Here is a 12,981-nt window from a genome sequence, read left to right as displayed (position 1 = left end):
AAACCAAAGGAAACATGGAAAGTTTGGTAAGACTTGCAGGGTTCTTGTGTGGGTCCCACCCCATCCCACTGCTCAGCAGATTGACCCTGCCTTAATCTTTCTTCCCACACCCACTCATCACACCCCAAATTTTTATATTAAAAAAAAAAAAACTAAGCAGCATATTCTCTAATTTATTCTCAATTATTAATTAAACACCAACCAAAAAAGTATTCTAAAATTCAATTAACTTTATATCATAACTCCATACTTCTATGTAACTTACATTTCAACTTAACTACATAAATTTTGGCTTATTTTATTTTTCTTAATTTTAAGTTTATTAAAGTATATTTTCATTTCATCATATTTTATATAAAAATACAATAAATAATAATTATTTTTTCATGGTTTTAAATAACGGTCACGATCGTTACGTAACCTCATTATGTAAAATCATGGTCGTAGTGGCTGTTACGAACTGCTACCGTTGCATAAAGGCCGCTACGGCCGTTACATAACTGCTGCAGGACTGTTACGTCAAAAAAATTATTTTATTTTTTACTTTTTCTTCTCACTTTTCCCCCCTCTTTCATAAATCATTCTCAATACACTATGTGGCAAGAGGGAGAAAAAGATTATGATAATGATGACAATGATACAAAATTTACTATTTTTTAAAATATGCATTAATTAACAATTTGAAAATACTAACTTGATAGGAAAATATTTTATTTTTATAATATTAGTAATTTGATATTTGTATTTTATGTTTTTCAACTTCAACCTTCTTTCTTTTATAATTATTTTATAGAAATGGAGTGTATAATGTATTTTTTTTATTAAATAAGAAAAACAAGAAGTATAAATACGCGCGCGCGCACACACACACATGTAAATTTTCAATTACTTTTGGTTTAAACAAATGTAAACTTCTTGCCTTTATTAAATAACTTAGTTGAACTAAATAATACAAAATACACTAAAACTTTTTTCAAGAAGAGCTAAAATTTTTTTTTTTTTAAACTAAAGGAGGGCGGCACCTCTAATTATTTATTGATATATCCTTGCTTTTTGTAGAGTAATACCGTGATTACAAGACAAGTATTGAAAGATTACATATAAAAATATATTAAAGACCTCTCAAAAAATAACACCAACAACTAACTAAAACTAGATTACAAATCCAAACGAATCTAAATAAGAAACAAATGTAAACAGACCTATCAAAAAATAATAATAATAAAATAAACTAACATAAAAAAATCTAAATCAACCAAACAAAAATCGAAATGATGAACTAATGACGAAAAGAATTGAGATCCAACCTATCTATCCAAAAGATACCTTTTAGAAAATAGGATAAAAAATGTTGTTCTTCGTAAATGACATTATTTCTCATTTTTCCTTTTCTAGTAAGAAAATTAGTTGCAATATTGACTTCCTTATATTGATGAATCACCGTGAAATTCACTCCCTCTAGTTATACTATGAGGTGAAGTTCACTTCCTCTAGTTCTGCTATAAGGTGAAGTTCACTCCTTCTAGTTCCGCTATAAGGTCCTCCCAAAAATCTCAAAGATACCACAAGGTACATTTACATTTCCCAAACCAATCAATAACAATTCGCGAGTCACGTTTAATAATCATATTAAAATAATGAAGTCGTTTGCATAAACGAATTCCTTCCAAAATTATGTACAAGGTTGTGCATGCTTGAAAAAAATTTATAGTCGTTACACCTGCTTCCCGTTATGTAATATTTGCTACTTTTGCTTCTCGTTATGCCCGTTACCATTACGTTATGCTATCTGTTACCGTGATTTAAATCCACGTATTTTTTTCAATTAAATTTAATTTTAATAACCAACATCAATATTAAGTACACTAAGGAGAGGTGTGAGATAAAACTCAATAATTTTTGCATTTTCTTTTTAGGAAGTCTTAATGACATCCTACAAAATATTAATAAGATTTCACTTTTATTTATTAACATATCAATAATAATAATTTTTAATTTTAATTTTAATTTATACATTAATTTTAATTTTATAAGTGAAAAGATAAAAAAGTAAAAAGAAACAAATTCGTTATTTCATACTTAAATCTTCCTTTCCTTTTTTTTTAGATGATTAATTTTTTTCTTAATTACTTTTTTATTGACAAACTTTAATTATTAATAAATAAACTCTATTAGCTATCCCAGAAAAACAAAATTATTTTTTTGAAAATAAGGTGTGACGTAGATGGGACCAGAAATGCCTCAAACTGCGCTTTGTGTTTTAAGCTCACTCTCACTCCATCTCTCTCTCTCGCTCGCTCTCTCTATCTCTCTCTACAGCTGGATGCGAATCAGGCGCCAGACGGAAAACACGCGCCACCACCACCGGACCTCTCTCTCTCTAGATTCTCTCTGTTCTGTGTCGCTCTCGCTCTTGTTTCTGCTGCGTATCTTTCCCTTTTCTCTCTCTTGAGTGGGTATGGGGTGCACGGCGTCGAAGCTGGACAATGAGGACGCTGTGCGGCGGTGCAAGGAGCGGTGCCGCTTGATGAAGGAGGCGGTGTACGCGCGCCACCATCTCGCCGCCGCGCACTCCGACTATTGTCGCTCCCTACGCTTCACCGGCGCCGCTCTCTCCGCCTTCGCCGCCGGGGAACCATTCCAAGTTTTGAACACCCCCGCCGTCGTCCTCCGTGCGCCCTCCCTCTCTCGCTCCAGCAGTCTGCCTCCTCCTCGTGTACCCTCGCCGTCGCGGTCCCACCATCCGCGGCCGCCGCCGTTTGAGCGGTCGCCGTCCCCTTCCCGTTCCCCTTCCCCGACCGTCACCAGCTCTAAGCTACCTCATATCCTCTCCGCCTCCAGAGTCTCCTCCCCCCCTCGCCGCCACAAATCCATGAAACTGCCTCATATACTCTCCGAATCGAGCCCTTCTTCGTCCCCAAAGAGTCACGTCTCCTCTAATACCAAACCCAATTGGTCTAAGGACGCAGCCGCATACTTCGCAGTTCCGAACTCAACGTATTCGAGCACTCCTTCTCAAGCTTCCTCCGTCTGGAACTGGGAAAATTTCTATCCTCCCTCTCCGCCAGATTCCGAATTCTTCCGACGCCGTGAAGAAAATAACCCGGACCACCACAGTCACGATCTACCCGATTCTGAATCCTTCCTACGCCACGAAAAGAACTCCAACCGCAACAACTACCGTACACCTGAATCCGAAATTTTCCGAAACCACGAAAAAAGCTCCGGCTACCGCCGGCAGCATGACCACCACCTCTATGAAGACGACGAAGAGACGGAGAGAGAAGAAGTGCAGTGCAGCGAGTGGGACGACCATTACAGCACCAGCAGCTCGTCCGATAACGAAGACCTGGACGGTGACCGAGATTCTAGATCCGAGATCGGGACCCAGTCGAATTTCGGATCCTCGGTGCACAACGAGCGCACAGCAGCACCAAAGTACCCACCAATGAACAAATCGGACAAATCTGACGATGCCGGGTCCTCAGTGACCTGGAACGCCGGTGGCGGGAAGATCTCGAACATGGAGATTGTGGAGCATAAAAATTTGAAAGAGATTGTTGACGCGATTAAGGAGTACTTTGATCAGGCAGCGGCTGCCGGAGAGCACTTGTCTGAGTTGCTCGAGGTTGGTCGAGCTCAGCTTGATCGGAGTTTCCGGCAATTGAGGAGTAAGTTCAAGATTTATTCATTCAATCTGGTTGATGACTTTGAATAATTGGAGAGTAATTTAGGGTTTTGTTTATTTGGATGAGATTGAAGTTTAATATAGGTCTTTTGAATCGAGACATTTAGTATGAGTCGTCCAATATTCCAGCTGTTTGGCTGCTGAGAAAATGGATGGAAAGGAAAGAAAATAGATTCCCCAATTTTGACTTTTGAGTTGCTTTTCTATTTGAAAGATTAGGCATCTTTTGAAGGAATTTTCTTGCTTCTAAAAGCAAAAAATGGCATCAATTTCAGCTGTGGAGGGCAAGAAAAGTACTTTTAGTGCTGGCCATACCTTAAGAAATGCAACTAAAAAAATTGCTTGCATTAGGCTTCTCTTAATTTTTTTCTCCTTTCCTCACCAACTCGAAGCCAAACAGATCATTGCTATAATTATTTTCCTGTTCTTTGCTTCTTGAAAATAAGGTTTTGAATTACAAGTAATTTCAATTAATTGCTCATTTTTTGGGGGGCTTGGGTTGTAGAAACTTTGTATCATTCAAGTAATGTGTTCAGTAACTTGAGTTCGAGCTGGACCTCAAAGCCACCACTGGCGGTCAAGTACCGGCTTGACCCGGGTTCACTTGTCGATTCCGGCGGCCCAAAGAGTCTTTGTGCCACCCTTGAGCGGCTTTTGGCTTGGGAAAAGAAACTATACGAGGAAGTGAAGGTACCATGTTTGCATTGTTTGCATCCTTACCTTGGCTGTAATTTTTGTTAACTTTATTCTAAATATTTGATCATTTTTTTTGAGAAATACAAACTGATGTGGGAATCCACTAGGGTTATAGTGTAAGTGCACAGCTGTGTTTCTTTGTTGTTGTTTTGAATTTTATATTTTGGTTGAAAATGCCCTGAGGTATGGATGGGAATCGTAGATGAATATTTTATACAATTTATGATTGTGTCATTGACCCATTCTAGCTATTGCCTGATTTGGACGGCTATGGTTATCTTTAGAATGGTAGCTTTCGGTGTATAATGTATATCATTTATAAAATGTCAGTGATGCCCTTAAAAGTGGGAAATTGACAAGGACAGCCTGTGCTTTACCCATCTTACGTTGGAACATGCCAGTGGGTGTGCCCAACTAACTTATCAACAGTGTGGGATTGGGCTACCCTAAAAAATGCTGTTTGCTACCCTTTTTGGTTAATTTAACAGGAGATCATCAGCTACTAATTATGAGAGGATTCTATGAACAGATCAAGAATATCCTGCAAATCCTTGATCTGATCATTTTTCTAGCTTGTAATATCTCATGTTTGATGAAATATTGAAATGTATGCACATTTTAGTGCATGTGAGAAGGTGGTTTCCGGTGGCACAAAGTAGATGAAAAGCTTTTAATTTTCATCAACTGTTATCTTGTTTGATGTCAATGATGATTGCTGAGAAGAACCATTTTCTTGGCTCATAAAGGGAAAAGCAAAACAATGAACATCTTTTATCACCTTTCTGCAACTACAGGCAAAACTTCTTCACCTAGTCTTACCCCGGGTCTGTTCTCTGAAATAAAGGGTAGTTTAATCCCGAAGGCACAACTTGGAAAGGAAAGTTTGCTGTGGTTGAGGAAACAGGAATTGCTGAGAATTGAAATCCTATAAAAAATTGTGTTCAACTAAATTGCAAGTGCAGGATGAGTTTATATTGTTGCACTTGGATTATTTTGTGACCATTTATTTCATATTGATGTTTGCTAAATGCTAATTCTAGCAATAAATTGGATTGAAATGTAGGCCAGAGAAGCTGCAAAAATTGAGCACGAAAAGAAGTTGTCAACGCTACAAAGCCAGGAATACAAGGGGGAGGAGGAAGTCAAGTTGGACAAGACCAAAGCTTCCATAAAGAAGCTGCAGTCCATAATCATTGTCACATCTCAGGCTGTCTCTACCACCTCCACTGCCATCACCTGTCTCAAAGACACAGATCTTGTCCCACAGCTGGGTGATCTGTGTCATGGGTAAGTCAATATTCTATAATGAAAGGCAGAATAACCGTGCGAAAAAATCTACAATTTTAATTTACAAATTAGTGAATAAATCATCCAGGTTTCTGATTTGGACCCAGTGAAAACCAAAATTTGGGAAAATTTTCTTAAAGTTCTGTCTAGTGTGATTTTCTGAAATTTCCCTCATTTCCTGGGTTAAATTTCTTATTAGCCTTTTTTCCCGACCTTGTACATCTTCAATTCAGTTTTAGCAGCCCTAATTGAATCAAAATTTTGCCAAGTTTATGCAACTAGTTGCTGAATCCTAAAAACATGCAATTAGTCTTCTTTTGCGCATTGCCAAAGGATGGTTATTTTGTTGAGTATTCTACAATCTATTGGGTATGTGCAAGCACCACTGTGGAGGTAGTGCAAATAAGAAATATTTTTTTTCCTGTTTTTGACATTTATCATGAGTAGTGGAGTGATCAAGGCTCATTTTAGGGGCTAAATCCTGCTTTGGTATGTTTTAGTTATGCACCTAATGTCTCTTATAAGAACCATAGTAAAATAGGTCACTTTCATATTACAATGGTAAGTGAAGCATTATGAGTCACAACTCTGCCATGCAACTTGGTTCATCCCCCTGTAGTTTTAGGTGCCTGTTGTCCTGGATTGTCCAATTGCTGGTTACCTCCTGTTTGGTGACTCATGTCCACTGACCACCAAGAGCAATTTATGTTTCCTGAGTTAGGTATGTTGGCCTTAATTTTGATATGATCCACCATTGGGCTGTCTAGAAATTTGTAGACTGGTTGTTGGGTGTGGTGAATTTGATCAAGAACATTATTGTTATCATTATCATCACCTCTAAATTATTTTTTATCCTTATATTTTATTAATTAGTAGGCCCCAATTGCTCTCTTTCCTAACAAGCAAAACAAACAAACAGACAAGCCTTGAACAATGTGATGATTGTAGGATGACTAATAAAAGTAGAAGTGTTGGCTGCCTGTCAATCATGTCATCTTACTTGATGTAAATAACAAAAAAATCCAAGGTAATGTTGGTGTGGACTGTGACATCATACTACTTACATCTGCAGCAGTCATTCATTTAGCATGTAGGTTCTTGCTACTTAACGAGTCTCTGAAAACTAGAACAGCATTGTCTAGTGTGCTGATGAGTTTAGGTTTTTTCCTGGTTTTGTTGCTCTCTTTACTTATATTGAAACTTTGTACAAGTGGAAACTTCTTGGATGAGAATGAAATTAGGACTTTTCTGAACCCTATAATTTTCTGAATCGTAACCAGACAGTAAATTACACTCAAGCCTGACTTCCTTATTCATTTCTTATTCCAAGAGGCATTCTTATACTCTGCTATCTGAATTGATCACTTTGTGACTTTATGCTTGAATTTAAAACTTACAAACTGAGGTAAGATATGATTATAAATCAGGATGATTTGCCAAGCATGACCTGAGCAGGTTCTTGAAAAGCAGTAAGGATTTGGAGCTTTATGATGGTGATGACAATAAACTAAGAGATGACCTGCTTGAGAAAATGAGAATTTTGTGTAGCTTATTAGTTTCTTTGAAGTTTGAGTTCTTCCATCATTTTTTTTTCTCATAAGTAATTTTGTTTTATAATGTCATGGTGTGGAAAATTGCTCTCTTTTAAGTTTGAATATTGAAACCATTGAGTCAGTAAAAGTGGCCATCCATTGGGTGGCAAACAATCGCATTTCCTATCAGAACGTGATGTGGGTTTTGTTATCTGTGAATTGACAAATGGGAAGTTTGTATCAGTAAGATTGGATTGATACATAATCCATGATCAGTTTTATAAAAGTGTAAGAAATCACAAAGTATCTTGGCATTTAAGGTGGACTTGGTATATGCTATCTTTTTATCTCATGCACACATATGTAATGCAGGCTGAAGTACATGTGGAGGTCAATGAACGAATTCCATGAGGTTCAGAACTGCATTGTGCAACAAGTTCGGGGCCTTGTGAACCAACCAGTTAAAGGCGGATCAACCACTGACCTGCACCGGCAGGTAACCCGTGAACTTGAGTCAGCTGTCTCTGCCTGGCACTCCAGTTTCTGCCGTCTAATAAAGTACCAAAGGGACTTCATCCAGTCTCTCCATGGATGGTTAAAGATTGCTCTTCTTCCCATCACTGGTGACAACAACAATGGCGGCAGGGAATCTTCTGAGGTTTTTGTGTTCTGTGATGAGTGGAAGCTCGCCCTTGACCGCATCCCTGATACAGTTGCTTCTGAAGCCATCAAAAGCTTTGTCAATGTTGTCCATGTTATATCCATAAAACAAGCCGAGGAGCTCAAGATTAAAAAACGAACCGAAACTGCATCAAAAGAGCTTGAAAAGAAGGCTTCAAGCATTCGGAACTTAGAAAAGAAGTTCTATGACTCATACTCTGTGATTGGTCTTGGCCTACCTGATACTGGGCCTAACAATGGCCACACCTTGGATGCACGAGACCCACTTGCTGAGAAGAAATCTGAGCTTGTAGGTTGCCGAAGGCGGGTGGAGGATGAGATGCTGAGGCATTCCAAAGCTGTAGAGGTGACGAGAGCAATGACACTGAACAATATCCAAACAGGATTGCCAGGGGTTTTCCAGGCAATGGCCAGTTTTTCTGCCTTATTTGTGGAGGCAATGGAGATCGTATGTACCCGGTCTTATGCTATTAAATAGATAGAGTAAAAATAAATATTTTTTAAAATTTCTTTGAGGGTTTCTTTAGGTCAAATGAAATCGGTGATGAGGGCTGGGTTTTTAGTTTCATAGCAGTGGGCTCTTCTTCCTTTTTCCTTTGTCTGATTTTTTAACTTGTAAATATATGGAATTTTGCTGTTTTATTATTATCGATTTTGGGTTGGGGAGGGTCTCTCTGTACAGAAAATTCCTTGGATTGTTGTGTCAGAGATTCAATTTATCAACAGATGAATGAATACAAAGCCTTCTATTTCTCTTTCTGAAGGCGCTCATGCCCCATTGACCCCAACCCACCTCCCTTTTTATCTTTAAATTGCTTCCTTTATTTTAATTGTCATGTTTTATTTTTGCTGTTGGCTTAAGCTTGTGTTCTGTTCCAGAAGTATGGTGCGGTGCCCTTTACGATCTGGATTTAATTAGTGTTGATTTAGTTTAATTTTTGACCCAATCCCAGATGGGCAGATAAGTTAAATTTGTTATTTGTGTTCCTACCGGCAGGCCAAGGTGCTGTGCTGGTGGCTACACATGGTTACTACATGCCCATATCAGCTCATTCATTCATTGTGTTACAATTAGCCCATTCATTGTAATATTGCACCACATGAACCTGCAAAGTAAGCAGTTGGGTAGTGGGCATCATATGTGCTGATTTTGGAAAATCTTTGGATGCTTCTTTTCTTGACAAATGTGTGAGAGTGGGTGCTGAAATCTCTGCATGTGCAGTTCAGGTAGCCTTTAAATTACTATCTGACATCATTGGAAGATGCACTGTATTTTTGGAAACAAAATGTAAATATTTGAGTACACTTTAATGTTTTTGGTTTGGTACACAAGAATGAAATGCAATCCATCCATACTCATAAATCTTACACATCTATTATATAATTGTTCATTCTGTTCCATTTTCATTACATTCTGTTTTAACATATTATATTAGGAAAGGGTAAAGGGCATGACAGGTAGCTGAGGTCGGAAAGGCAGCTGCAGAGTTGGGGGGTTGCGCTTACCATCTTTAGCGGTTGCATGACATGATGCCTTCCCACCTCATTCTTTGATCTGCTTACTCCACATTTGGAAGTTGTTTCAATCCCCATCTCCATTTTCAACCCTCCCTCACAATTAAAAGCAACCTGCTATTTTTGTTTCTCTGCAGTAAATACATATATTACCGAAATTGTTCACCCTAAGCTCAGACACAGAGTTTGGCAATAACTCCAAAAAATAAAAAGGCAGGCTAGGAATTGTTTCTACGCCATGTTTGGTACATCAAATGTGAATGCAATTAGTTGGAACGAAACTAAATTTACCTCAAGCACGTATGGCTGCAAATCAATTAGGAAGGGCAGTTAGAGGGTGGGGATGGGCAAGATGGGGACCAAAGAATGTAGACATAAATGCCAAGAAAGAAAGCCAGGCATTGTGGGCCGCAGTCTAATAATGAAACCCTTTTTTGAGGTTTTACACTTTGTCCATATACGTTTGTCATTTTAGGGTGTGTTTGGATCTGCATGTATGCATTTGCGTGGTTGTTCCTCCATTGATATATCAATAATGCAGATGAAACTATTTTTTATTGAGCAATTAATTGTTCGGGCGTGTATAAGTTGGGGTCCCTCTCTGCAAAGAAATTATTACTATCCAACCGTCCATTGTTACTGATATAGTGACATAGATTTATACCTATTGTTGTGAGTTTCGTGTTTCGATCTTTTCAAATGAGATTGAACTTAGGTAAGTTGGAACAATCCAAGCAAAAAATCCATAAAGCATAATTGGTTGACGGGGTTTAGGTGATGCCTCTTTCAATGTCAAGTTAGTTTTATTTCTTAGAAATAATATTAAGAATGAACTCTCTTTTTGTACATTGACTCTAATGTAGATTGTTTTTTTTTTTTTTTCAATTGTGTGGACGTGGATGTACATTGATTGGGAGTGCCTTTGGAATGTTGGTTTGGCATAATAACAACATTTAACATTTATCCAACACCTGCATCTATTACAAAAGTGTACCTATTGGATATCAACAACAGTGCTTCCTTGTAGGGATTGTTCCCTTGGTTTGTGTTGATTTGCAATATTTTAGACCTTATCAATGTGTTTGTCTAGTACAATATGCCCATACTATCTATTTCCTACCTTCCTCCCTCTGCTAGCCTAACTCAATTAAGATGTGATTAGATTTTTCGTCAACCATCTGCCAAGTTAGGTTTCCTAATCTTGAGTTTCTTCTAATTAAGTGTCCCTTACTCTCATGGCATCATAAATTAGTTGACTTGAACATGAGATTACTACATTTCTACCTATGATTTCTTGGATCTTATGTAACTCAAAAATACTTTTGTTTGCATATGACACTTCAACGAGTGTAAATGTTATATGCTACTTTTATATCTTGTTCCCATCTTGAGGTTGTTGTATGTGTGTGACACACATCTTTGTGTAAAAAGCAACTTCAATTGAATCCATCCTAATCGTTCTACTCAAAATACATCTTAATCTTCTAATGAAATGGGTAGGAATGAGATAACGAGACAATTCCTATATTGCCTTACCATTAGTTGATTTGAATCGCGTGGAAACTAAATTTTTCAGCACCATCCAAGCTAGGCTGCCGACTAAAAAATTCAAGAATTCTTCCTATGTCTCTAATATTGCTTTGCAGCATAAGTGCTATTCAATTAAATTCAATGGTTGTCATCAAGAAATTATATCTACAGCAGATCATATGGTAACCATAGCATGGTAAGTTCTTTTCCGCCAAAGCAATGTCATGATATAGTGTTAGGTATCACTCACAAATAGTGAATGTCCTTGTGTTCTCATAAAAGAAGAATAAGAACAAGCTGAGTTGTTTCAACTCAACTAAATTCAGAAAGAATTTTAATTGAGATATTCATAGAAATCAATATCATCTTACTTGCCGGGATCATACACAATTGGGTAAAGCTTTGAACAAGAAAGAAACAAATTTAAATGTCTAAGATATATTTTTAGGGCATAAAGGTATTTTGGGAAACCTTGAAAGGAGGAAAACCCTTATGTAGCATTTGGTTCGTGAAATCTTAAGTACTCTGACATCATAATTCTCGAAATCTTGATGCTAAGAGCATAAAATTTGCAATAGTATGATTCTTCTGTCTAGAAGAATACGATCAATAGATTCTCAAGAATTCGACATTCTCATTTTCTCATTTATCTGAGGACAAAAATGTTGAAATATAAATAAAATACCAAACAATTATCTACCATTTGGTTCGTGGAATCTTCGATGTTCTGACACCATAATTTCCGACATTTTGACATCCTAAATACAAAATTTCCAACCATAAATAAGAAGGAAGAGCACTAATCTTCCCTAAGATTTGTTGAAAGAAACAAAATCTTTTTTAAAATTTCAAAAATCTCATAAGATCTTCCCTAACAATGTCTCATCCTTACAATTTTAGAAAACTGAAATGCAATGCATACAAAAAGTTTGTATATTAAGCACTCTCAACATTGGTCATCAACCAATTGATCTGACTAGTAGTTTCAAGGATTGGCATGAGAATCTTAAAACCATTTTGAATTCTAACATATTTCAGCAAAATTATTTTCATAAGCAATTCCAACAGCGAAAATACCGAGGACGTTGTCAAGAACGATTACATCCGACCTGCAGCGTCCACAAACAATCTCTCTCTGACGAAATCGCAACAGCAAGAACACTACATCTAATTATTTGTAACCGTACTTCTTTCTCAATCTTTCTCTGACGAAATCGCTCCGAGCTTTGGTTCGAGCTTGTTGAGGGCCGATGTTGACATAGGAGAGGTGCAAACCAAAGGCGAAAAGGGCGACGCTGGACGCGAAGCACGCAACGGTCGTCGCCAATTTCTTGGGCGTTGAGGGAAAGCACAGCGCCATTTGCTCAACCTGCAGGGAGATTTTTTCAGCGGCTCATCACAAAAGTCGTATCTATTACGAAGAAAGACGGAGATGAAGAAGAAAAAGTTCTATGGGGCATTTCATCAAACACATAGAAAGCGCTTCACGCGTACATATTCGCAAGATGCTGCACATATTCAGAAAATTTGAGGAAAATAGCGCACCTCAGAGACAGCGACGGGTGACTCTGATCGGGCGTTGCACTTTTGAGTGCGGTTGAGAATTGAAGCCAAGCCGTAAATGCAACGGAAGATTAATTACATCGAAAGAGATTGAAAGGCATTTCGGATGAAAGACGTGTGCTTGTATATTAAGGAGCAATGGGCCTTCAAACTTCAAAATTATATTGTACAATATTTTTAAATAATTTTAATGAATATATTAAATATGTTTTATATATGTATTGATAGCCTAATTAGATGATATTCAATTGTTTTGGCAAGCTGTTAGAAATTTTAACATTTAGGATTAGTCTTTTTAGATTAAAATTTTCATTTTATATACTTTCAATTAAAATCAAAACAAAATCATCATATGAATTTAAATATAATCAAAATAAATATATATATAAATTTCAAAAAATAATAATAAACCCAATTACAAAATACTTACATTGTTTTTCGAGTGTCATATTCAATAAAATTTTCATTATAAAGTAAAATTTATAAGTA

The 12,981-nt window shown here is 37.2% G+C and overlaps 1 protein-coding gene and 1 long non-coding RNA gene across 2 annotated transcripts; one reads left to right on the top strand and one right to left on the bottom strand.

Annotated features, from left to right (window-relative positions):
* Positions 1-2,210: 2,210 nt before the first annotated feature.
* LOC131166987 (nitrate regulatory gene2 protein-like) lies at positions 2,211-8,643 on the top strand. Its single transcript, XM_058125696.1, has 4 exons — positions 2,211-3,671; positions 4,194-4,378; positions 5,448-5,671; positions 7,576-8,643. Exons 1-4 carry the CDS (start codon positions 2,459-2,461, stop codon positions 8,360-8,362), a joined length of 2,409 nt encoding a protein of 802 aa, XP_057981679.1. The 5' UTR covers positions 2,211-2,458; the 3' UTR covers positions 8,363-8,643.
* Positions 8,644-11,744: 3,101 nt separating this feature from the next.
* Positions 11,745-12,779, bottom strand: LOC131166986 (uncharacterized). The gene is made up of 2 exons (XR_009139936.1): positions 12,475-12,779; positions 11,745-12,298 (listed from the first exon to the last, which is right to left on the bottom strand). It is a non-coding gene; the product is annotated as an uncharacterized LOC131166986 (long non-coding RNA).
* Between the last annotated feature and the right edge of the window lie 202 nt (positions 12,780-12,981).

This window comes from Malania oleifera, chromosome 10 (assembly GCF_029873635.1).
Source record: "Malania oleifera isolate guangnan ecotype guangnan chromosome 10, ASM2987363v1, whole genome shotgun sequence".
NCBI lineage: Eukaryota > Viridiplantae > Streptophyta > Magnoliopsida > Santalales > Ximeniaceae > Malania > Malania oleifera.
This window is presented reverse-complemented; position numbering and strand designations above follow the sequence as displayed.

What these genes read in the sequence shown, in the direction of transcription:
- LOC131166987 (XM_058125696.1), top strand. Translation starts at nt 2,459, where the DNA reads ATGGGGTGCACGGCGTCGAAGCTGGACAATGAGGACGCTGTGCGGCGG. An exon ending in AACTATACGAGGAAGTGAAG is followed by an intron (nt 4,379 to 5,447) that starts GTACCATGTTTG and finishes ATTGAAATGTAG; the next exon opens with GCCAGAGAAGCTGCAAAAAT. An exon ending in CTGGGTGATCTGTGTCATGG is followed by an intron (nt 5,672 to 7,575) that starts GTAAGTCAATAT and finishes TATGTAATGCAG; the next exon opens with GCTGAAGTACATGTGGAGGT.